The 26446-nt window shown below is 37.2% G+C and overlaps 3 protein-coding genes across 6 annotated transcripts in view; 2 read left to right on the forward strand and 1 right to left on the reverse strand.

The window, feature by feature from the left end:
• Window positions 1-26446, forward strand: part of LOC141387296 (matrix metalloproteinase-2-like) — an 872424-nt gene that overhangs the window by 441861 nt on the left and 404117 nt on the right. Inside the window, exon 4 of one of the 4 annotated variants that reach the window (XM_073956778.1) lies at window positions 12751-16028. The exons of the other annotated variants lie outside the window; for them this stretch is intronic. Within the exon in view, the coding sequence (XP_073812879.1) occupies window positions 12751-12754 (4 nt within the window). The 3' untranslated portion in view covers window positions 12755-16028. Of the gene's footprint in view, window positions 1-12750; window positions 16029-26446 lie in introns of those variants that run through there. 4 annotated transcript variants of the gene reach the window in all.
• Window positions 1-26446, forward strand: part of LOC141387295 (matrix metalloproteinase-2-like) — a 615190-nt gene that overhangs the window by 108342 nt on the left and 480402 nt on the right. The gene's annotated exons all lie outside the window — the stretch shown is intronic.
• LOC141387297 (general odorant-binding protein 99a-like) lies at window positions 9945-10637 on the reverse strand. The gene is made up of 2 exons (XM_073956782.1): window positions 10489-10637; window positions 9945-10430 (listed from the first exon to the last, which is right to left on the reverse strand). The coding sequence occupies exons 1-2, from the start codon at window positions 10528-10530 to the stop codon at window positions 10020-10022; spliced, it is 453 nt and encodes a 150-aa protein (XP_073812883.1). The 5' UTR covers window positions 10531-10637; the 3' UTR covers window positions 9945-10019.

Genomic DNA, 26446 nt, shown 5'->3' on the forward strand with positions numbered 1-26446 from the left:
CGAAACAAGAACATATTTTTGAAATCCCAAGGAATAAAAATTAGACGCTTAAATAGATAAATGGTTGGAGACCTGAGATTGTTGTACGTCGCTTGGTGTTGTTGTTGTTGAAATTGAAAACCAAAATACAACCCAAACACTCATGGCCTTCTTTCCCTTGAAACGCCACCATCGCCAACAACCACCTTAACCATAATAACCCAATCCTTATTTGTGGATAATGATTCACACGCTAAAACTTAATGAAGAAGAATTTCTAACGCAATTCAGATTGATGTAGGAATAACATGTTAATACGACAACAATCCTTTTGCTAACGAGTAGTTCATGAAATTCGGGATAGCGTTACTGAAGTAGAAGACGAAGAAGCAGAAGGGTGTATATTAAGTTTGATGATTATTATGTTTGGCTTTTCCGGCTGTTGCAGCCACTCACCATCACTGGTGATGAGCAGAATTTAGTTAATGTTGATTTTCATGTTCTTCTCGTTGATGTTGGTTGATGTACTACGATGATGTGAAATAGTTTATAGTAGTTATCCAAGTTATTGTTTTTGTTGTTGTTCTTTTTTATAAAATCCAAGTGTTAAGAGATGCTGTTGTTGTTGTTTGCTTTTGTTTTGTTCCCCACAGGTTCGAGTTGTTTGCAGTTTTTAAGCAATGATGACGCAAAACTTTTCATCATCGTGACTTAATTAAAAAGTTTGCTGTTATTCAAGAAAAGGTTAAGTTGATACCAACAACTTATGTGTGTGTGTGTTGGTGTGACTGTGGATAACAGTGTAGTGAAGATTATTATTTTGTGTTAGTTTGTTATTTTTAATGGTTAAAAAATGGGAATTTTGATTTAAATTTTGTATATGAATATTAATGTTTAGTAATTATTTAACAAAATTTAAATGAATTTTAAAAACATTTGTGAGCTCCATGAGAATTTTAAACTTATGCTTGAAATATCTTGGATTGTATTGCTCATTCCAAAGCCGAAATTACCTGTAAAACATTGGTCTACCGCGGATTTGCCAGGGGGTGGGGAGCAAACTTATAGATAAACATATTTATGTCCTCTATTGTTCATCTTTGAGAACGAGCACAAAATGCTTTACTTCTTATCATTGGGTATGCTTTACGCCACACCGTATCAGCGAGAGGCATACGCTTCTCAACAATTCGGCTAATTACATCTTACAGTTATTTTAACACGTTTATATTGGGACACAAGCCTTCTTTTGGTGCTTGGTGCAGTGCTGGAGCACTTCAATCTTAGGAAGTGCTACAGCGAGAGTGTGTCTCCGTATTAATGTGGGGGTACAGCATAGTCAGAGCGGGACAAATGTCAAATATCTACTTTGCACATATGTGAATTTTAAGACTGCTTTTGACTTTCTTCCTTGAAATAGCGTGCTCACGAAGAGAGATCAGGTGTCAGGAGTTTATCCTCTGGTCTAGTTATTTCAGTCGAAGAAGGGTGTACAGCATAGTCAGAGCGGGACAAATGTCAAATATCTCCTTTGCACATATGTGAATTTTAAGACTGCTTTTGACTTTCTTCCTTGAAATAGCGTGCTCACGAAGAGAGATCAGGCGTCAGGAGTTTATTCTCTGGTCTAGTTATTTCAGTCGAAGAAGGGTGTTTGTCATGGGATCCCTTGAGGCGGACGGGGTAGATGTGGTATCAGTCTGCCCTCCGGCATCTCATGGTGGATTTTTCCGTTTCGGAAGTTGAATGCGAGACTCCATATAGAGTTGGGCAATCGAGTTCCTCGTTCACTGTCCAAGGTCCTAAACGTATGAGTAATGTCTTACAAACGAACGTATGAATGCCATTTATAGAAGGTTGATTGTTGCCAGTGCAACGTATGGTAAACCACTCTAGCAGAAGAAATTGTCCTGGGATGGAAAAAGCTCCTACAGCGCCAGCGTGCTCGCGAAGTTGTCAGTGATCAGGATTTCCGGTCTAGTTATTTTAGTGGATGAAGAAGTGTTTGTGATGTGACCTGGGCAGATATTGGGCGAGGTAGATTGCAGGGATCTATCTGTGGTCCTTTTATTTGGTACCTCATGACGGATCCGCTGTTGCGGGAGTTACGTACCACTTTCAAGATGTATGCATATACAGATGGCCTGCTTATTGCGATTGAATGTAAGACTGCCGTCGAACTGGATAGTCGTGGTGGGCGGGCAATGTACATTGGTACCGTTACGGTCAGCGAGGTTTTGCGAACAGACTGAGATTTAGCAGACGTCCTGTGTATGTCACATATGGTGGGCTGTTTATTGTCAGTGCAACATATTGTGTATCTATATGATATGTTACATGTCACCGGGTTGTCATTGTTGTAGCAACGTAAATAGGTTTGTTCGTGTATCGTTTCTTCATTTCGTATATTTAGTTCTGGTACTGGTTTTTCTGCGTCAATATTCAATTTTTTAGGTATCGTGCTGTCAATTCGTAGCAAATACGCAAATACGTTCTGCCGCAAGTATGGCAGAAAGGTGGTCTCTGAGAACGGCATTCGCACTTTACGTTTGAATTGCCTGTCCAAATGCATCATTGTGAAAGCTATCTAAACCTACTCGTCTATCCAGATGTACCTATAGACCTTTCTTTTTAAATTCTGAAGATCTCTTCTGACTTGCGTGGATGATGGAAGCCTGTCCATAAGATCTTGGCATATATATTTGGTTACGAGTATTTGATACCATGACAACATATGGTGCACTTTTATCGTATGCCAAACCCGAGCTTGAGCTGGGGTTCTATTGTGTCAAGATTAGTTTTTATTGCAGCAACGCAATATGTTTCTTCTTGTATCATCTTCAGTTACCTTGTTCAGATTCCTATGTGTCTAGATTAAACAATTCTGCAACCCGGACTGGTTGCGTCCAAAAATATTCAGTAGAGAGGTGAATGAATTTAGCTGTGTTGTTAATTGAACTAAAACCACTTGTGTGTGTATTAGCAGCTTGAATTCGTTGCTGTGATGGATAGCGGTGATACCCGAGTACGGCATTCACACTATACATTTGAACTGTTATCCAACCCTGTCGATAAGCTCGCTGTGAGATCTTTCCTGACGTGCCTGGACTGGAGAAACCCATTAGATTCTGATGCTCACGACAATAACACCCAAGCACATCGATAACATCCTGTTGTGTTGTTGCACTGTGAAAATCGTTGCCTCCTCGAGATGGTGGTCAATTGGTGTCATAAAGAGGCACCCTTGTTGCAGTCCACAGGTTGGCATTTTATTATGTTTCCATATTTTTCGTTGCGATAACATTGTGGTATACTGGCGACGCATAGCACCCCATGTACTGCCGGCCTGCGACTTAAGGACATTTTTTCTACTTCTGATCTTGTCGGAAATAGCAGTGGCTTGCGCGGACAACTTAAACATTCTATCGAACGTTACACACAATATCTTGCGAGTAGTTAGTGGCAGGAATCAGGTCACCATTGACCAATATATTCAGGGGGAGCCTCATTTCAGCCATACAGGTGGTGAAGAGTGTGGCAGAAGATTTGGCGCCGTATATTTACACATTCCCCAGACTGAAGAACTGTACTTCGAAGGGCCAGGGACAAAGGGAAGGTCACGTACGCAATGGACCGTCCGACTGACTGGACATACATAGCTCTCTTAATGCATTTTTGTGAGTAGTTCCGAGACGGAGTAGCGTTCGTGTGGAATGAATGAGGACTGCAGGCATATAATGAAGGAATGTCCTTACTATGATAACATGATAGTTGAAGCAAATATGGATGCGTATGTACAGTTAGGCGTTTTTTTGTGGAAGGAAAATGTGACGTTGTGACGTTGTTGGAGAGGGTTTGTTCTCTGGTGGATATCGTGCTTTCAGGGATTATACTGACGGAATATCTTTACTAATGTAATGTTAAGTGAGGAAGGCCGGAAGACCGATAAAATGTGCCTCATCGATTAATAGTTTCAGATCCCAAGCCCTATACGTCTGTCTATCTAACATGTAAACTCTCGAGGGGTAACCAATTTCATCCAATTTCTCCAAGTAGGTATTTTGCAGTGTAGGTCCCACAAAAAACTTCAAAAAATGTGGAAAAAGTGCAGTTTGAAGCCACACCTCGGATTGCTTTGATCATTTTGGCAGTAGGCTTTCTCGCCGTTATAAATTTTTTGAGACCAAGTCCATACTCCCTGAGATAATGGCTCAAAACCATAAAGCCTTCCGGAACCAACTGAAAAGACTAATGAGTACGGTATCTTAAGAATTGAGTATCCGATTTCGTTGAAACTTGGCACAACTTCCTGCCACCCTACGTCAAGTTCCACGACTGTGTATATCGGACAACACTTTCGAATACATTCGTTAAAAATGTTCAAAATGTTGGCTTAAATCCAGTTTAAGTGCTGCTTGAAGATTGTACAGAAATTTTCATCGAATGTAGTCCTTGTGATCCTTTTTTGGAACTGTCAATGTTCCTTGACACAATGGCTCTAAAAGCTCTAACAAATCCTGTGGTGGCCATCTAAAAAGGCAGGTGGGCACTATAACTATCGAAAGGAATTTCTCCTAAAATTAGCCTCAGTTCCATTCCATCATGTAACTCATCCGCACTTTAATCCATTTTAAGACAACTTTTAGGATAGTGTTTGCATTTTAAAAGTGGGTAGTCGTTGTGTTGATAAATACTATATTTTATTTTCTTAACGTAGGAAATTCAAACTTCGGAGATATGCGCCCTAAAGTGTTCCATTATATAGGGCACTCCATTATACACCTATCGCACTAAAATATTTTTCAATTATCCTCAAGGTATGCCCTGCATATTGCATACAGTGAGCCCAAAAATCGAAGCTTAGAGACATTGCCAATGCAATGTCACATTTTTCATCGGCGTTTAAACCCCTTAGCATTAAAGCTAGCCTCAAATGTTGTGCATTTTAATTGAACCAACTTTAAAGGGAAGGTGCTTACACCTTGGAAGTGTTCCTAAACTACAATGTTCTTAGATGAGAAAAATCAAAAAACAACAAAAATCGTCGGAGCACATTTTAAGATTTTCTCTAGTCCGATTTCACAGCCACAATAGTTTCTCCAATCCAATTTCGATAGGACTTGTGGTTTCCAAGCAAAATCGTGAAACCCTAAAAAAACACTAAAAATGTGAACTTTGACAGCGAGTTATTTAATAAGCGCGATTTTTGTTCTTTTTTCTCATTTATAAACATATTATAGTTTCAGAATCCGCAAAAACTTCCCTGGTGTAAGCTCCTTTTATTTAAAGTTGGTTCAAGAGCACCGTGCTAAAATTTGGATATTTGGCTCTTTGTTTTCCCCTCTTTCCATAGAGTCCACGAGCATACATACTTATGTATGTGTGTATCTAAGTAGCATTATCATATATGTTGCGTTAGAATATTTCTTTAAAGCTCTTAAATTTCCCTAAATTGTCATCCCCCTTCTCCCCCATCACATGTTCATAAAGATTATTATTGCAATTGCTTACAAAATGGTGATGGTAGAGATACTTCTCATTTGACGCGCTTAGACGTTGACAATTATATTTAAAATGCTGCCATTTGAAGGAGTGACGGTTATGATGGTAAAATCTTGCGGTTACAAAATTTACATATGCTACGTTGACAAAATGGGGAGCTGAATGAACCATAGAAAAGCAGAAAAAAATTAAAAAAGGAAAAAAGGAAAAACGAACTTCATCCTATACGACGACGAGGGTATATGTGTCTTATTTCCGTCCCTTTTTTGGTGGGAAAAATAGCTTGATTTTATTATTAGGCTGTTTAGCGTATGGATGATGGCAAAAGGAAGCAAGCAAGGAAATATGGTAAGATTTTTCATGTACCCACCGACGACGACACCATAATAAATGACACACACTGAAACTGAATATGAAATTTCACACAAATTGATGGCAGTGCCAACCAAGGTAAACGCAGAGGTATCGCTGGTGATATGTTAATGATGACATTCACGTGAACCGGGCGTTGTGCGTTCTCTATTCTTTACGTTATATTTGCTTTTTATTACCATAGCCCATAATGTATGATGTGCATATCAAATGACTTTTAATGAGGCTGATAACAATAATGTCGCTTTGCCTACAAATTACCTTTGACAAAAAATTATTGTCACATAAAAAGAATTTGCAATACAATGAAGTGGCGGAGCGGTGTTTCGCAGCAGGAGCCAAGGCGCTGGAACATTTATGCCTTTCACTCCACGACACGTTGACATGTTTTGCGTGCTCTATTCATAAATTTATAATTTATTAGAAAGGTAACATTAAAATTCGAAATATCCTATTAAAATTTTATTTTAGAAAAAAAGTTTTCAATATGTTTAACATGTATGACAAACAATGAGCCAGCCTCGTGGCCTATGTATGGAGGTGTGAGGGCAATTTATTTTATAACTTCTTGTCGTTAATTTGCCAAATAGGTGGTGAGCCCCCTATTTGCAGCAAAAGAACTTGACAATAATGTCCACAATAAAGTTATGCGTTTAGAGGCAATCAATGACAATGAAAGGTAATTTTATAAAGAATATTTTTTTCGCTTAAATATTATGACAGGTGATGTTAATAAAATGATCGGAGGGAAGGTGGGAAATAATTTATATTTAAATTATGGTAGACATAAAACATGGTGCTCTTGAAGCAACTTTATATGGAAGGTGCTTATACCTGGGAAGTTTTTGTGGATTCTGATACTACAATGTCCTTTTTAAATAAATCGCGATTCAAGTTGACATTTTTATGGGTTTTTTAGGTTTTCACGATTTTGCATGGAAACGGCAAGACCTATCGAAATGAGACTAAAGAAAATGTTGTACAAGATTTACCGTTATGATATTTTCGTAGGTTTGTATCGCCACCTTATATAACAATGTCATGACTGTTATTTCCCAACTTAAAATTATATATCTCAAAAATGGTACAACCTAGGAAAAGACTACGAAAGCCAATATTATAGAGAATTTTCACATCTATAAGATTCTCTAGTTCCATTTCGATAAGACTTGCCGTTTTCAAAAACCTAATAACAATTCAAAAAGTCAGTCCTCTAGAGAATTTTCATAGCTACGACATTTGCTTTAACCCCATTTCGATATGACTTGCGGTTTCCAAGTAAAATCGCGAAAACCTAAAAATGTGGACTTTGCTCGCGATTTAGTTAAAAATCCCTCCAGCGATTTTTGCTTGTTTTTGGATTTTTCTCTTCTATGAACCTTGCTGTTTCAGAATCCCCAATAACTTCCCAGGGGTAAGCGGTTTTCAGTTAAAGTTAGTTAAGGCGCACCGTACATGACTTTGTTTTATAAAAAGGCGATACACTTAGTGCATTGTCACTATTTGTACTCTTTTCTACAACACTTTCTCCAATCCCATTTCGATAGCACTTGCGGTTTCCAAGCAAAATCGTAAAACCCCAAAAAACCCCCTAAAAATATTAACTTTGACCGGGATTTATTTAAAAAGCGCTCCGGCGATTTTTTTTTTGTTTTTTTTTTTTTATTTTATTTTTCTCGTCTATGAACATTGTGGTTTCAGAATCCGCAAAAAACTTCTCAAGTGTAAGCACCTTCCATTTGAAGTTGTTTCAAGAGCACCATGAAAAGCATTGTAAGTAAAATCATGATGTCTCGAGCGTGGGCGATTGATACGAAGAAACAGTTGAGGAGTCGAGTTAGAAGAGTACAGATGTAATATGTCCCGTTTATATGTAAACCAAAATTCTGTGTGAATTCCACGCTTAAAGTTCTCTGTTTGCTTGAAGAAAATATTATTTGAAAATTCATGCCCAAGGGCCTCTGTTTTCTGGAAACAATATTCTTTCCAAATCCACAAATAAAGGCCTCTGTTTGCTTGAGAAAATATTCTTTGTAAATCCACAAATAAAGTTCTCTGTTTGCTTGAGAAAATATTCTTTGTAAATCCACGTCTAAGGGCCCTTGTTTGCTTGAGAATATGTTCTTTGAGAATCCACGCCTAAGGGCCTCTGTTTGCTGGAGAATATATTCTTTGAAAATCCACGCCTACGAGCCTCTGTATTCGTGAAAAATTAATCTTTGAAAATCCACGGGTCGTAGGCGTGGATTTCGTGAAAAATTTATCTTTGAATATCCACGCCTAAGAACCTCTCTTTGCTTCAGAAAATATTCTTTGAAAATCTACGCCTAAGAACCTCTCTTTGCTTCAGAAAATATTCTTTGAAAATCCACGCCTAAGAACCTCTCTTTGCTTCAGAAAATATTCTTTGAAAATCCACGCCTAAGAACCTCTCATTGCTTCAGAAAATATTTTTTGAAAATCCACGCCTAAGAACCTCTCTTTGCTTCAGAAAATATTCTTTGAAAATCCACGCCTAAGAACCTCTCTTTGCTTCAGAAAATATTCTTTGAAAATCCACGCCTAAGAACCTCTCATTGCTTCAGAAAATATTTTTTGAAAATCCACGCCTAAGAACCTCTCTTTGCTTCAGAAAATATTCTTTGAAAATCCACGCCTAAGGGCCTCTGTTTGCTTGAGAAAATATTCTTTGAAAATCCACGCCTAAGAACATCTCTTTGCTTCAGAAAATATTCTTTGAAAATCCACGCCTAAGAACCTCTCTTTGCTTCTGAAAATATTCTTTGAAAATCCACGCCTAAGAACATCTCTTTGCTTCAGAAAATATTCTTTGAAAATCCACGCCTAAGAACCTCTCTTTGCTTCAGAAAATATTCTTTGAAAATCCACGCCTAAGAACCTCTCTTTGCTTCAGAAAATATTCTTTGAAAATCCACGCCTAAGAACCTCTCTTTGCTTCAGAAAATATTCTTTGAAAATCCACGCCTAAGAACCTCTCTTTGCTTCAGAAAATATTCTTTGAAAATCCACGCCTAAGAACCTCTCTTTGCTTCAGAAAATATTCTTTGAAAATCCACGCCTAAGGGCCTCTGTTTGCTTGAAAAAATATTCTTTGAAAATCCGCGCCTAAGGGCCTCCGTTTGCTTGAGAATATATTTTTTGAAAATCCACGCCTATGGGCCTCTGTTTGCTGGAGAATATATTCTTTGAGCCTCCGTTTTCGTGAAAAAGTATTCTTTGAAAATCCGCGCCTAAGAACCTCTCTTTGCTTCGGAAAATATTCTTTGAAAATCCGCGCCTAAGAACCTCTCTTTGCTTCGAAAAATATTCTTTGAAAATCCGCGCCTAAGAACCTCTCTTCGCTTCAGAAAATATTCTTAGAAAATCTACGCCTAAGGGCCTTTTTTTGCTTGAGAAAATATTATTTGAAAATCTGCGCCTAAGGGCCTTTGTTTGCTTCAGAAAATATTATTTGAAAATCCACGCCTAAGGGCCTCTGTTTGCTTTAGAAAATATTCTTTGAAAATCCGCGCCTAAGGGCCTCTGTTTGCTTGTGAAAATATTCTTTGAAAATCCGCGCCTAAGGGCCTCTGTTTGCTTGTGAAAATATTTTTTGAAAATCCGCGCCTAAGGGCCTCTGGTTGCTTGAGAAAATATTCTTTGAAAATCCGCGCCTAAGGGCCTCTGTTTGCTTGAGAAAATATTCTTTGCAAATCCACGCCTAAGGGTCAATGTTTCCTTGACAAAATATTCTTTGAAAATCCACGCCTAAGGGCATCCGTTTGCTTGAGAAAATATTCTTTGAAAATCCACGCCTATGGACCTCTGGTTGCGTGAGAGAATATTCTTTGAAAATCTAGGATCAAGGGCCCCTGTTTGCTTGAACAGATATTCTTTGAAAATCCACGACTAAGGATCTCTGTTTGTTTGAAAACTATTTCTTGAAAATCGATTCCTCAGGGCCTTTGTTTGCTTGAAAAATCCACGCCAAAGGGCCTCTGTTTGGTTGAAAAAATATTCTTTGAAAATCCACGATGCTTGAAAAAATATTATTTGAAAATATTTCTTGAATTCTTTAAAGCATTATTCACTTTTCGCATTAAGTCTCCTAAAGCATCGGCATTCTTTATTCTGAAAGTTCAACAAATATTTTATGTTCTACACTATTAATGTCCATTGGGTATATTATTCACTGAACGGGAACGTTGAACATCCTCCTTAAACCATTTACCCACATCCGTATTGAGGATGCACAAAAAGGCCCGATAACACCACAGCTCCTTGTTACTATTCTGCGCCGAACGATTACAATTGCTGATGGTGGGCAGCATTACTTCATCATTGGCCCGATTTCGATACTGCTGGTAGATCTTTTCAATATTGAAGCCCGAACGATTTGTCCAAATTTCCAATTCCATGGCCACACAATGAATATATTTGTGGACGATTTCTTCATCGGGATAACGAAAAGCTTGAAAGGTGGCCTTATAACGTTGTGGAACATGCAGTTGATCGAAACATTTTTCGGATTTATCATAAAAGTGATCGGAAATAGTATTTTGGGCGGTCACCGAAATCTGGGCAAATAAATAATAGTTTATGAGTTGCTTTTAATTAAAAAAATAACATATTTACCAAAATTTGACTGAATAAGCAAAGAAATATCAACGATTTCATATTGTAGCTGCTAATTAGCTTTGTCGCTCTGAACCGGTTTCAAATGTTCTTCTCTTAAATGTTCAACTGATACTGAATTGAACTTTGTAGTGTAGGTATTTTTCCAATTTGATTTGTTATCTGCTGCTATTTACAATCTGTTGCATGAACGCCCCCTTGTCTGGTGCAGTTAAAGGGTTATCAAATGTTAATTGGGAAAATTGTGTTAGGCTTGGGATTTATTTGATTTGCTAATTGCCGTTTAATTTAAAAATACAATTTAATGAAATTTTGTAAGAAATTGTAATATTTAATGGAAACATTTGAATGAAAAAATACTGTCAGCGTTTTGCAGCGATTAGCATGCCAATCTTCCATCTTTAAACTTTTGGCACCAACCAAAATGCCTGATGACCACTAATAAAGGAGCGTGATGAGCTTGGTGGCACAAACGCGGGTATTCATGGGTACTTGTTCTTGAGGTCAACAGGCTATTTGGTGTGCCAGGCCGAATAAGAACACTCTCAGCGATGTTGCAGATCCCACCCGAATCGGTGGCCCCGCGTGAAATCTGAATGGTAGAGCATAAGCAAATGGAAGAACCCGAAGTTGTATATATGGCAAATGTCCTCATACGATATTGTGTCAGAAGCCTGAAAAGTTGACAGGGTGATTCCGTTACTGAAGTCGGCAGCAGAGAGCATGGATTCCGGAACATCCATAGTACTACAAAATCATTCCATGCCATATCCACAAATATCAGTCTAGGGCTAAACCAAAACAGGCCGTGCGACCAAATAGTCATAGTGTCTTTTGACCTATTCGAAGACTGCTGAAACGAAACTCCCCCTGAACACATTAATCCATGGTGTCTGGATTTCGACCACTAACTTTTCAAATATTGGGTGTAACATTCGATAGCCTATTTAAGTCGTCAGCTCAAGCCTCTGCTATATGCAAGTTCCTTAAATCGCTGGCCTGTAGCAATTTCTGTGGCACGTCTGTGGAAAGCTACGCATTGCCAGTGTGCTATGGACAAATACTAGGCAATGGACGAGTACTCAAACCTGCCAGAATGCAGCCCTGAGGACTACAACAGGTTGCCTCCTCATGATACAGCGATCCATGTTCATGAAAAGGTGAATATTTTATCTGTGCATCACCAAAGCAAGATGTTGTCGACGATTTAGTACCTGGTTGGGTGTTATCGCCGTGAGCATCCCTGTCATTATCTTGTTGACATAATTGGTGGATTTGTTGGACTTCAGTAGACGACAAATGTTTCATTGTACCTCTTCAATGAGTGGTTTTAACCCAATTATGATTATGATGCAGCCGCCTCAATTCTTATTTGGCCTGAATTATCAGCTCGATATGGCCTGAATACCCAACACATGGTCTGAATGTAGACTGGGACCATAAAACACACTCGCCCTATTCCTGATTCTTTATAGACGCAGCCAGTTCTGGTAGGGATCTTTACACAGAAGAACCAGACCCTGACAACGAAAACTCATACACGAACGCTTTTCAATTTTTAGTATCTGATTAAAATCTTCGTATAATTTAAGGTGTGTTCAAAAATCGTTTTGAAATTTTCATCGAAGGTAGTCCATGATACTCTGATTGCAATGATATGTTTTTCGTGGAAACGTTCATGATTCCTGATACAATGGTCCGAAAGCTTTAATAAATCCTGCACATCTTAATATTTCTCGCAAGCTTAAAATGAGTTCAAAATGGTCTATATCAGACAACTCGATATCTCTCTCACAAAAGTTCAAAATATTTTATTATGTGAAGTTTAATGGCTGTTTGAGGATTGTTTTTTAATTTTCGTAGAAAGTAATTCTTGCGACTTTGATTTTAAGTCCGTGCATTCTGACATAATGGTCCGAAAGCTTTAAAAATCCTACGGCGACCTGTTTTTTTATTTTTTTGAAATTTTGCCTGTTATCGTTTTTTGTAGCGTTTGGTATAAAGGTATAAAGCTGTCGGCTAAGCCGACTGATTCTTTTTTACTTCTTATTTTGTAACCTTTTGCAATTATAAATAGACATTTTAAAGCGATATATGCAAATCATTTGCTCTGTATTTGTCTCGTTCAATTAATTAAGATTTATTGCAAATGTTTATTTAAACTAATTCTAGTTAGTGTTTACACTCGAACAAAAATCCAAGTTAAAATCTAAGTTAATCTAAAATATAATATTTATATTGTAATTTATTTCTTTATTTCAGGTAAGAATTGAAAATTCCATAATCTATGGCAACATACAAAGTAAGTTTAAATTTTTGTTTAAAAGAAACCAAACTCCCTTTTATATATGTATAACTAGCAGACATCGGTCCGCGTTGCTGGCCCATCGTAATGAATTTTAATCAGGGCTTCGGAGTCGAGTCATTTTATGTCAGACTCCGAATCCGACTCCAGTCCAATTTTTTGCACGACTCCGACTCCAACTCCGGACTCAACTCCGAAGATAAATTCCACCAACCGAAATGTATTTGGTGACGATCCGATCAAAATTGCGACCTGTAGCGTGATTACAAGTTTTAGATGAACAGACGGCCGGGCGGACACACATATCCAAATCGACTCAGCTCAGCTCGAGACATTAATTTTGGTATATATATCTAAGTATGGGTCTACGACCATTATTTCAATGCGTTACAAACTTTTTGGGTAAAACCAACTTATAATACCCACCCCACATAGTGGTGTAGGGTATAAACATATAAGATAAGTTAAGCTTCGCAATATTCTTTAATATTCCTGAGCCATAGCACCCCAAGTTGACTTTTTTAATTTTAATGACTTCAATATGCCAACTCTCAGTTCTTGCCTCACTTAACATTAAAGCACGTTTCATTTAATTTGTGGTTGTTGAGTGAGAGAGGGAGAGTGTCGTCTCCCTTTTTTACCATTCATTTGTCTTAGTCTATGTGCTTTTGTGCACTACAATTTCATTATAAACTTTATCAATTTATTGTGTTGTCGGGACATAATGCATTTTGTTCCCATCGTTGAAGGTAGTCGTCATTCAGCCAGCCACCAGACGTCGCTGCCGCCAAGTGAGAGTTGTGCCGTTGTTGTTGTTTTTTTTCTATAATGAAATGTTTTGCCTCTAGTCGTGAAAACCAAGAGCATTTGTGTTCTGTGTCAATGGCAGGATACCTACCTACCGCTATCGTCTATACACGCATACATACAAATCAATGTATGTACATATATGTGTGCGTTTCTTGTTGAGCGCTTATAAATTGTGTGCGGCACAAAAATAACTCTGTAGGCCCACTTTTAGTTATTTTAGAGTGCAATCGCTTGCAGGCTTTACTGCCATTATCAACGACAGGCAACTATGACGTTCGCTAAAAAACCTACCAACTTTCTACAGCTTTCGTTTTTTTGTTGTCGTTGTAAAAAACATTGTCGTGTTTTTACCTACATTTACATGGGTGTCTCCCGAGTACTTTAGTTTATTGTTAAAAGTTGTCGTTCAACATAGGCACTCTCTAACAAAGCTGAAAAAAACTGTTTTGCAATATTGCAACAGGGAGGGATTTGTGCACAATTGAATGGGCCCAGACGACAAACTAAAATTAAGGCAACCATACTTTTCCTTTTTTATTTGAAAAAGCAACAATACTTCTTATATTTTTTTTTCAAATTGAAAAATTCTGATATTTTTGGATGCTTTTTTTAATTTCTCGTCATATTTGTACATAATATAATAAAATGTGTAAAAAAATATGCAAAATATGTACATATATTCAAAATCATAATTTGTGAATTTTTGAAAATTATGCAAATTCCGCTTTCTACCCGTTAGTGACTTCAATAAGTTTAATCAGTGCTGTTCAGTACATTCGGGGTCAGTGAGATAATATGAAGATATGGAAGCATCATTCTTCTGAAATCAAAACATTTTTTTTCTCCGAAAACAGAATGTTTTTAAAACAATTTTTGGGAGTTTGAGGGGTAGTAATAATATACAGTGCTTCTGATTATTCCACCGGCACTCCCAATCAACACCAACGTTGTAACCACAAACACTAATAAAACTTTAGTGAGAGTGACCCTAAATATTGGCACATTACGGAGCCCATATCCCACGATGTATTGGCTTCCCTAAGAAAACAAAAAATACAATGTTGTTATGATGATCACAATGACAAGCAGCTATTATTTCAACACGATCCGATAAGTAGCCTTAAACTGCATTAGCGCCCAAAAGTGTTGAATTTTTACGTAGGAGTTAACTGAAGGAATGGAGCGACATATTTCAAGGCGAAACTGTATCTAAGTTTGGGAGTCATTCCTATCGATATTTATTGTGCCAACCGGTCGTATTAATTAATCACCGTAGAAGTTTTTAGAGTTTTTGGGTCATTATCAAGCATTGACTTGTCCACGAAAAAGTGATGCCATAGTAATCAGTATGACAAGGACAGTCTTTGATAAAAATTTAAAAACAACAGACTGTTCGGGGCTGTCCATAAACTGCACTTATGCGACAAATTTTTAACTTTTACGAGATAGGAGTTGTCAGCAATAGCAAAAATATTAATAAGTGTAAAGTTTGGACCAATGTCAGTCACTCCTTTCGATAGTTATCGTGCCCACCAGTCATTTTAGTTGGTCACCGTAGGATATTTTAGAGCCTTTGGGCCAGAAAAGCACCTTTACGCTGCAAACAACACTAAACTATCCTCGAACATTCCTTAACCTACACTTAAGCATTCCTTAAAAAAATTGTGAGGGAAGGTATCCGAAAAAGTTGTCCGATATAGACCTTCTTGGATCTTTATGTACGCTTGAAAGAAATGTGACGATGTACAAAGTTTCTGTCAAATGGGATACTCAATTGGTATGTTAACGTGATCATCAGTCATTTAATTTAATGCTGGTAGAGTTTTTCAACTTTTTGGCCATTCACTCAGCATAATATTAGCCAGTTAACATATTCGGGCGTGTTATCATCCGAAAAATACAGAGATTTGGTCTCTAGATTTTCAATAAAAAGATCCAGTCCCTTCTCTCTGTAGCATTTGTGCTTGATACCCGTCGATCCACAAGTTTAGGTCAGGAATTAATGTTTCACATGAGGTAACTAAATTGTTTCAGGTATACGGTCCGATAGCATGTTATCCATTGACTCTCCCGTTTATTTTTTGACAAAGTTGGCATTTGTAATCCACCGGTCGTTCGTCACATAGAGTTTTATGACTGCGACGCACAGTGGTTCAGAATCATTTTTCCTGATCACCACTCTGTAACTTTTGAATGGATAAAGATATTCTCATAATATTTTGTTCGACAGATAACACAATGAGCTTTCCGATGAATTAAAAGATATCAAATTCGGTCTAGTGGTTTCAGAGGAATTCACGTTATAATTAACATCGAAATAATTAATTATAATTAACATCGAAAATATGAGTGTTTTTGAGATATTTTATGTTCCTATCTATTAAAAAAATCATAAAACCATAAAAATACAAAAAAGTGAAAAAAATTTTAAAATCTTTGTTAAAATTTTTTTTCAAAAAAACTTGTTTTTTTTTAAATAAAAATTTGTTCAAAAATTAAAAACAAATACACCATGGGTTTTCAAAAAACTCATATAAAAGCTCATACTTTAAAACAAAAGTGTCGATTTGTGTAAAAAATCCATAATTATTATGGGAAACGGTTAAAAAAACCCACGTAATTTCAATAAATTAAAAAAAATGTAAAACGGACCGAACTGTGCTTGTACTAAGTATGAATGGGCTGGGGGAGGACACTCTCAGGCATCATTCTGTGAAAAAGAAACTTTGTTCCATGCTGTTTCCTAAAAGTTCTAGTCCACTAAATTTGGAATTTCGCTAAAATTTAGCGCGGTATTGCCTTGACCAGAAAGTTATCGAGCAGTCCTCGTAAAACCTTCTTTCCCTTTGTTACCAATTTCTTCTGTCATATAGGGTTTTTTGTAAGCAGATTTCCTCTCTAAAAGACAAAAAATTTCTTCGAATGAATTTATCAATAAAAAAATAATTTAAACAAATTAAGTTACAGTGTTTTATTTACAAATTCACTTAAAACTAGAAAATAATTTTTCATGATGGCATCTCTCAAATGAAACGCTTGCCGTTTAATATTGTCACAATTATTAATTCAATTGCAAGCTATTTGTTTTGAGATTCCATAATGAAAAATTATTTTCTAGTTTTAAGCGCATTTACGAGGGCAGTTCGGAAACTTCTTAGCCTAGCACAAAAAAGCGCGGTATAAACAGCAAAAAATTAAATGTTAAGTGTTTTGGAAACTTCCGTCTTTGTTATGAACACATGTTAAATTTTGTTTCGATCTGGCAACTCCTTCATATAGAAACAGGTGTTCAAAAAATACGCATCGCAATTTTTTTACAATGGAAAAATTAGAAATGCGTGCTGTCATTAAATATTTACATAAAAAAGGTTTATCGGGACAAGAAATTCATAATGATATGGTGAATGTGTTAGGTGAAAGTGCTCCTTCATATGCAACAGTAAAAAATTTGGTTGCTGAATTTAAACGTGGTCGTATAAGCATTGAAGATGAACCACGTAGTGGACGTCCAAAAACAGCAACATCAACAGAAATTGTAGCCAAAGTGCATGATGTGGTATTAAATGATCGACGAATAAAAGTGCGTGAAATTGCTAATATCATGGTCATCTCAAATGATCGAGTCCATTTGATTTTGCATGAAGAACTACAGATGAAAAAGCTTTCTGCAAGATGGGTGCCGCATTTGTTAACAGTCGATCAAAAACGCATAAGAATGAACATTTCTCAAGCTTGAGCCCCAAAGAAGGCAAAAACAATTCAATCGGCTGGTGAGGTTATGGCAACGGTTTTTTGGGACTTCAAAGGTATTTTATTGATTGACTATCTGCAAAAGGGTAAAACAATAAATTCAGAGTACTATTGCAACCTTTTGGATCAATTAAATGTACAAATTCGAGAAAAACGTCCTGGCTTACAACAAAAAAAAATAATTTTTCATCAAGACAACGCACCAGCGCACAAGCGTGTTTTAACAATGGCTAAAATCAACGAATTAAAGTACGAGTTGCTTGACCACCCACCTTATTCTCCTGATTTAGCTCCCAGTGAATTTTACTTGTTCCAAAATAAAAAAAAATCCTTGCTGGCAAGCGTTTTACCTCAAATGAAGATGCAATTACAGTTGTAAACCACTATTTTGAAGACCTTGAGGAAAACTATTTTAATCAAGGGATATAATTGCTAGAAAAGCGTTGGACTAAGTGTATTGAAGTTTCAGGAGATTATATTGAAAAATAAAAATATTTTTGAAAAACTAACTATTCTCTTTCATTCATAGGCTAAGAAGCTTCCGAACCGCCCTCGTATAAATAAAACACTGTAACTTATTTTTTTAATTATTTCTTATTTTTAACATTTCAGTAATTAAATTTTTAGACCACAAAATTATAGCCAATTTATGCCGAAAATATTGATAAAAACTTTAAAATTCCTGAAATCGTGTGGTACCGTTATATAAGAGCTATACTAAAACATGGACTTATGTCCATAATTTTGTGAAGAAGTTTCTGTACCATTGGGAACCCCAAATACCATATTACAGCCAATTCTGCCTACAAGTGAAGATAGAATCCTTAAAATACTTTAAATCGGGTGGTACCGCTATATGGGGTACCACCCAAATCTGAAAAGTGTGCAAAGTTTTAGTTGAATTAGTCAACTGCAACTGTGTGGAAAATGAGTTACTAGATTTGAACTAAACAGACACCAAAGCAAGTTAAATAAAACTCTGTAAAAATGGACCCATATTGGTCTTGGTTTCATATTCATGTATTGTCATCCAAATGTGAAATGTGTGCAAAGTTTCAGTTCGCAACTGTGTTAAAAAGAGTTACTAGATTTGAACTAAATCGGATGGTACCGCTATATGAGGACTATAAGAAAAAAACGGACCCAGATTGGTTTTGGTATTGTCATATTCAAGTATTGCAATCCAAATCTGAAAAGTGTGCAAAGTTTTAGTTCAATTGGTCAACTGCAACTGCGTGGAAAATGAGTTACAAGATTTGAGCTAAGCGGACACCAAAGCAAGTTAAATAAAACACTGTACAAATTCCATTGGAATGTCAACATTTCTGTCTATATCTTCCGTGCTCTGGCATTCAGTTACAAACTTTGTCCAGTTAGGATGTTTAGATAGAATATTTTCAATTGTTTGTTTTGGTTGAAGTTTCAATCTCATTTGATTGTTTTTAAGTCTGGAGTATTACCCCAATAGCTTAAACTTTATCATTACTTTCTGTTACAAAGAGTAATGTTTTTCAAAACGAACTGACAGTGTTGCAAAATTTTACTGATCGCTACCAATATCATGATTTCATCCCGGCGTAGGGATTTATCAATTGGCTTTTCAGCTTTATGAAATGATGGCTTCTTTAGCGAAAAATCGAACTCTTTAAGTGTCCAGTATTCTCAAATAAATGAGAATCACACTCACTTTTCGGCTTTCCCAAAAAACATCAGAACAAAAATGTTTGCAAACAACTATCAGCACGTATCAACTAAGAACTCATTTCAATTGTTTCTATTGAGCAGATGGACCATAGCGTTTGAAATTTTGTTAGCGCATGATATTTGCGTTTAATGCACGATTTTGACGTATGCTTTTATATTACAGAGTGCGGTGATGCCAGGTTTGAGAAAGGAAACAAATTAGTGCGAAAGGTGATACAAAAATGCATCAGAGTGTACAAATTATTTAATTTTTCTTACGCATCGCAATAGGAAGTAGCCCCACAAATTTTCTTCACATAAGTAGAAGGAACAAAAAGTCTTCTATAACTACATCACATTTTTAAGCCGCCTCACACTGGTCGAAATCACTGATCTAGCGGCGCGAAATTAATAACTTGCAAACGTATTGAGATACGTCACTGAAATTTGGCACAAACTCAGCTTGTAACTGTGGGTAATAATGGGCCAAATATGAACAATATCGGCTGATGTTTTGGTATAGCCCCCATATAACGGTACCTTAAGATTTTCGGTATTTTGAGGATTTAATCCACAATTTCGTAGGAAATTACCTGTAATTTGGTACTTAGGGTTCCTAGTGGTCAAAAAATAATTTCACCAAAAATTATGGACATAGGTGCACGTTTTGATATAGCCCCCATGTAACCGTACCTCCCAATTTAAGGTATTTTGAATATCATGACCACAGTTTTAAACCGACTTGGCTGTAATATTGCATTCTGTTCTCACTGCGTATAAAATCTTCTTACAAAACATTTTTAACACGGATTTATGTTTCGATATAGCCCCTTTTATGGTACCCCCGATTCGATGAATATTTACTTGTTATCCCATATTTAACAACATATTTAGCTATAATATGGTATTATAGTGTCTCCGAGGGTAGAAATCCTCCTTGCAAACATTTCTCAAGATAGATCCATATTTTGATTTAGTTCCCATACAAATGCACAGCTAAATTTGTATGAATTTCATGCAAAATCCCTTTTTTTTAAAGTGCAGTCATCAAAAGATTTGCAAACATTTGCAGCCCAAATATGGTTATTCCGTATCCAGAGAGTCCAATTTCTTTCCCCAAAAAATAATCGAACCTAAGTCCGGCTAAGTTTACAAGATGCACTCTATGGAACAAGCGCGTACAACCCATAAAAACACAAAAAAATTGAATTTTTTGAAAATTTATTGCTATATAACTAAGTACCTCCAGACCCCAAACAAATTTTTATAACTTAAATCTCACCCTCTGCTATTAATTGAATATAAATCTTGTCCAGTTTCATTACGAATGCATTTAACATTTAAACAAATATGAAGTTAATTTTTTTGCAACAATTTTTTAAAATCTGATGCAACAAAAACTCTTGCATTTGATAGTGAATAACTGAGTGAATATTTACAACAACAAAAATTAAAAAAACAAAATCTTTGTCTGCGAAGTGTCTGTAATCGATACAATAGAAAATATTTCGCAATTTTATAGTTCGATTTTTTGACTTTTGCGCCGCTAGATCAGTGGTTTTGACCAGTGTGCGCCTCTCCAAATCCACTCCTGGATATTTTGGATTATATTCTCGCTGAATTGTTTTACTTATTCTCTATTTTTTAATGAAATAAACTTTGCAATCGTCTATGTCAGGTACACAACGTAAAACTCGCATACTTTGTGCCATAGACTGACTCAATTAACACAAAAAGGTTGACGGTTGTTTGGCTGGTTGGATGGTTTGGCGGGTTGTATTATTACATTGACTTGTAAATACATACACAACAGACAACATTTGATGGCTTTGTTTTTTGCAATCACTCCACATTTGTTTTTTTTCGTTTAGTTTGTAGTGTTCTGAATTAAATTGTTTTCCATTATTTGCATAATTAAATTGTTGGTTGACTGTTTCTCTGGTTGGTTAGTTGGTTGGTTGGTACATTATCGTCGAATAACATTGTTTTATTGGTAAAGTAATAAAAACCAGTTGTGTAGCAAAACTAAATTGCGTTCAATTAAAAGACAGCATGTTGGTATTTACACCTGGATGCTGAATGAGAAGAAAATGGAAAACATGTTTTAATTGATAAAGGAACAAAAGAAGTTGCTAGAAAGTAGAGAGCAATAAGAATGGAAACAATGAACACAGGTATGAATTAAATATTCAGACACAAAACACACTCAGCTATCAGAGGTCGTAAGAAATAAGGCCTAAAATGGCTAACTCAGTCAATAATTTAGAACAGTAACTGTCACTTGACAGTAGATACATGTAATATGTTTCATATATCTACCATTTAGTTATATTTGTTAAATTTGTCCACCATAAGAGCTTACAAATCTTCATTACTTCCCAATCAATTATCATCTGTTTTTGATAATAACATCCACTAATTTGAATTTCTGAGTATTTCAGTAACCATTGTAAATAGTCATTCAAATGAAGAAATCTATTCTTATCTACCAAGTCTTCCTCTCTCTCTTTCATTTCAATCAAATGTCAAACAGATAAATTTATGCAAATTTTTGTTAAACTTCTTTATAACTTATCAAACTTATTCAACAAGTTTTTTTCTTCTGTCGCCCGTTTTCATTCACGATTGTCAGCAGCAACAAACTACAAGTCAAAGATTCATTGAAGTGTAACTTAAGGATAACGGGGTTTTGAAATATTCATACGTGAAGGTCCCCCTAATCTCATTCAGTTTGTTTAATTGGTTTAATCGCGTTGCTTTTCGGTTTTTATCATGCCCAACTTCTAAACTTTGTGTAATACAAAGACCTCCTTTTTTATTGAATTCAATTTGTGGAGTGAGAAGAGAGATGGATTGAAATCCAGGCATCCAGCAACCACAGTTATTTCCCTTGAAACTATGCAAACAACTATGAATTCTAAGTAAATTCATTCGAACAATTATCTGCAGAGATTTTTCAGCAGTGTTGCCATGCTTATGCTATTTTATAGCACAGAGCTGGATTTTTGTGTTATTTTATCTTATTCAGTTATCTGGTTCTTTTGTATCTAGATACAAAAATTCTGCAACCTGGACGGGCGGGCTGCATACATAAAGAATCAGGAGACAGGTGAGTGAGCATCGGGTCGTGCGGTCTCAATCCACGTGTGTTACGTATCGTGCCATAAATTCGGCCTCAATATAAATTTAAGCTGCTGCATCGTCCAGATCTTAATTGGGATAAAACCCACTGGTGTTTGCCTTTGGAGCTGGCGTTCTTTTTCTGTGATGGATGGGAGATGGTTTCCCGCAAGTCTTTTGGCCTGGGGCTGGATTCTTGTTATATGAAAATTTGAAATGAAAAATATTTTCTTTATAATTTTTTTTATTAAAAAAATGTTTCTTTTCACATTTTCATAGAAACAGATGCTCTGTTTCAGAACCTGCAAGAATCTACTATTTCTTGCTACGATAACTTTTTTTTTTCCTTTATGTTATCGAAAAAATAGTAAAAATTAGTAGATTCTTGCAGTTCTGGAACAGACCAAGAATTGAGCACCTGGTCCGGTAGTTGGTATCGTTCCCTTTTAGGAGTATCGTGGCGGTTGTAGTTATATCCAAATCGCGGGAAAAGTCTTCGGCTTGTATAAGATGTTCGCTCGCAATCAGGTCAGACCGGAAGGTCCAAACACGGCATATCTGAAGATTCCTCCTGACGTGCCTGAGTGGAGGAAGCCTGTCTCCTAGAACTGGCTGGGATGCTCACGGCGATAACATCTAAGCAGGTACCTGTAAAATCTTCATCTTCTCATGAAGAGGGCAACTGGTGTCATGAGGAGTTACCCAGTTCTAGTCCTCAGGGTGGCATTCCGACTGGTTTGAATATTCTTCCACTGAATAGCGCTAACATTTGCATACCACACTGGCGCCGCAAAGCTTACCACAGACCGGCCTATTGTTTTATAAGAGGTTAACAAAGTTCCTTTGTCAGCACCCCAAGTGCTGCCGACAAGCGATCTGAGAACCCTCTTCGTACTTCTGATCTTGTTGCAAATAGCTGTGGCTGGCCCGGATGGCTTAAACATGTCACACCCAATATCTTGGTCTAGGTAGTTGTCGGAATATGTTCAGGGGAGCCTCATATCGCCCATCCATGTGATGTACATTGTGGCAGAAAAATGAACCACACATGTCAGTTTTGCAGACATTTAACCTGTCACATACATGTGTCATCGACGATATGACTCGACGCTAAGATCGTACAATCATCCGCATACATTACGATCCCTATACCGTATACTGGAGGGAAGTTTTCTCTATATCCTCGCATAATTGATAAAGATAAATCAAGAACCGCCATAATTGTTCGGTCGCACTGCCTCCGCTGGTTCAGTCATCGACTGATGAGTGCGGATATGGCGTGTAATGCTGCGTATTTTCCGAAATCCATGCTGTCGTTGGGCAACTGGGAAACTGCTTCTCATCATTGTGAGGAGTAGTTTCTCAGAATCTTTACTACTGACGACAATAATGAGATCTGCATATATGATTAATTTCTGCTGGCATCCTCGCCTTGAATCCTTTTCCGGCTAATCCAGGTTTCAGGTATAATATGGGATTGAGGACACTTGTTAAATAAACCTCCAGTTGCTTAAACATCAACATTAGGATTCCGCGTGGGCCCAAGGCTTTGGCTGATTTCACATTTCGGATGAAGTCTGCAACATCGTTCAACGTAAGTTGTGGTGGTTCTTACTCGCCTGAGAGGGATCTTATACGGCGTAGCACACTCTTCTCCTCCTCCCATCATTCTCGGGGAGCTCTATAAAGTGACGGTTAAAATAACACGGACACTTCTTCGGATCTGTAACTGTCACGCCCTTGAAAGTAATAGTGGTTCTATAACCCTTTTTTCCCGTATTCGAAAGTGATTTAGCCGTTGCCCTTAATTCACTCAATCCTGTACCAATGTTGCATTGTTCAGGTGGTTTATCCACTTCTTCCGCATATGTTCGCCTACTAGCCTGTTAACTTCAAAAGTAAGTTCTTTAACTTTTGGGTCTTCAGGGTTCGTACGCCAAAGGTCATCACGCTCATTTGCTAGTCCCGTCACCTATGCTGCGAAATTATTTCGGGTATTCTCTGAACCCTTACCAATCAGTTTTTTTTTCAAAGGACAGCGGTCAGAGGTTATAAGGTTGCTAGTCCCGTCAACTATGCTTGGAAATTATGTTTGATTTCGTATATTCAACCAGCAGATATGTATATTGTCCCTGAAAATTCTCTCAGCTACCCGAGGATCTGAGGGAACGGGCAGTTCTTTAATGCACTTACCACTCAGTTTTTTCAAAGGCATGCGGTCAGAGTTTATAAATTCGGGTGGTCTGTTTACGCAGACGATGATCCGAAAATTGTCTGAGCCAAGAGAAATGACGGGTTGCCAGGCCACGTGGTCATTTTACGGAGACTATGATCGGAAGATGGTCTGATCCAAGAGAAATGACGGGTTTCGAGGACGTTATTTATCAGACCAGGTGCCACAATGATGAAGTCTGGCGTGGTGTGGCAATCACCTCTTATCCTCTGAGGAGTATTTTTGTTCATCGTGAAAAATGTGCAGCTATCAATTTGGTCATTGCCTAGAATGTATGGCTAAATCTCATGATGAGCATTGAAGTCCCGATTATTTCCCTCCAAAAATGAACCAACGTCGGGTATATAAAGCAAGCCATAGCTGTTCATCGGAAATATGTACACATTCAGCAACTCAATCTGGCCGGTCTCACACTTTATTGCTACCCCCAAACATTTCATGTATCAAGCTTAAGCGATACTGGAAAGACTGGTGTATAAGGAAGGCAAATAATCCTCCTCCGCTTCTTGTACGATCTTTCTGCAAAAGGTTCTAACCATCCGAATGTTGCAAGCTATTGATGACGGTATGCTTTGTTTTTTTGTTCGCGGCGACCACTTTGTTCCTCCGACTCATAAAGTCTACTATGCTCTGACTTTGTTGCGGAGACCGAAGCAACTGAATTGCAAAAATGGTGGATTTTCGGGGCGCTGAACAGCATCTTCGGATGTTAGCTGCTGCATTTGTTGTTATTTGGGGAGATTTCGTAGGTGTCTCGTATTCCGACGACGACAATTATTCTGGCGACAAAGTTGCAACAAGTAGCAACATAACTCCTATCGCATTGGTTCTTCAGCCGACTAAAGCCTGAGCAGCCTCTGACGTGGACCCATTCTCTACATCCATTACATCTCACCGAAATTGACCAATGGTGGATGCAGATCTGCCAAACGGAACAGATCCATGGCCTGTGGTTCTTCTTTATCCCGCACTGACCAAAAGAGCTCGGAGCAGGCATTCGGGGATATATTGTATCTCCAATAAAAGTATACCAACACAAGCTCATATAATTGTTGAGGTGACGGTTCGTGCTTGAATCCTGTGCATAGAACCAGCATCGTGCGATAGTCGGTTTGAAGGTGGGTTTACATGTTGAGTTCATAAAATCAATTAGTATGTTCAATAACCGTTTTTAAAACCACACCCCTCGGATATTGTTTGCTATTCCGTTATTATGTGACTCTACTACTTGACCAAATTCGAATTATGGCCAAAATCCTACCAAAAAAGTTAACCCTGCGTCTATCTATCACTCGCCAATACACAAAAAGTAATCCAAAATTTAAAGGACAAACAAGAATTGATTTGGACAAAAGACTGACTTGGTTGGCGGTAGTGGCGATGGCGACGAATAACTATGAATAAAGAAACAACAACAACAACTACACAAACAATTTAACTGCTGAAGCAAACTTTTTTCCAATGAAAATAGAAAGTAAACTCTTTGGAGAATATTCAGTGATAATAAAAAGGATGCAAATTGAATTGATTCCAATGATGATGACGATTTTCATTGGCACTTGGCTTGTTAATGTCTCGCTGTCTTTACTTTCAAACATCAGCCAAAGGAAAAGTTGAAGGAGGAGGAAGAGGTAACATAGAGTGTGATATGGTTGTCTTTTGCATTTGATGAATTCCTAGTTGGCTTTTGTCAATTCATTGGAAATTGATTTTTCCCCCTAAGTCTTACGTCTCCGTTGTCGTTTTCTGTTTTCTTTTTTTTTTGTCTTTTATCCAATTGCTTGACTGTTTCCGCAATTGATAATAGCCACAATTGTCTGGCTATGATGAATGAATCTTGGTCATTGCTCCGGTGTGCGAGAGAGTGTGTTTGTGTGTCGTCCAGTCAGCGATTGTCATATAAAAGTTTTTGTTTTGTCTGAATTGGTTTTTGTTTTTTTTTTTTTTTGTTTTCGCTCTTATTCTCTTTTGTTTCTTATAAGCAATTTTAAATTGATTTAATTGAGTTCAAATGAAAATGTCAACTATCAGTGGACGGCCATATATATTCATACATG

Source organism: Musca autumnalis, unplaced genomic scaffold (assembly GCF_047663935.1).
Source record: "Musca autumnalis isolate F117 unplaced genomic scaffold, ASM4766393v1 scaffold_5, whole genome shotgun sequence".
NCBI lineage: Eukaryota > Metazoa > Arthropoda > Insecta > Diptera > Muscidae > Musca > Musca autumnalis.

Bases quoted from the DNA above. Each gene is read 5' to 3' on its own strand.
- LOC141387297 (XM_073956782.1), bottom strand. From the start codon at position 10,530: ATGAAATCGTTGATATTTCTTTGCTTATTCAGTCAAATTTTG. The intron at 10,431-10,488 runs GTAAATATGTTA...TTATTTGCCCAG, and splicing joins GCTTATTCAGTCAAATTTTG to ATTTCGGTGACCGCCCAAAA.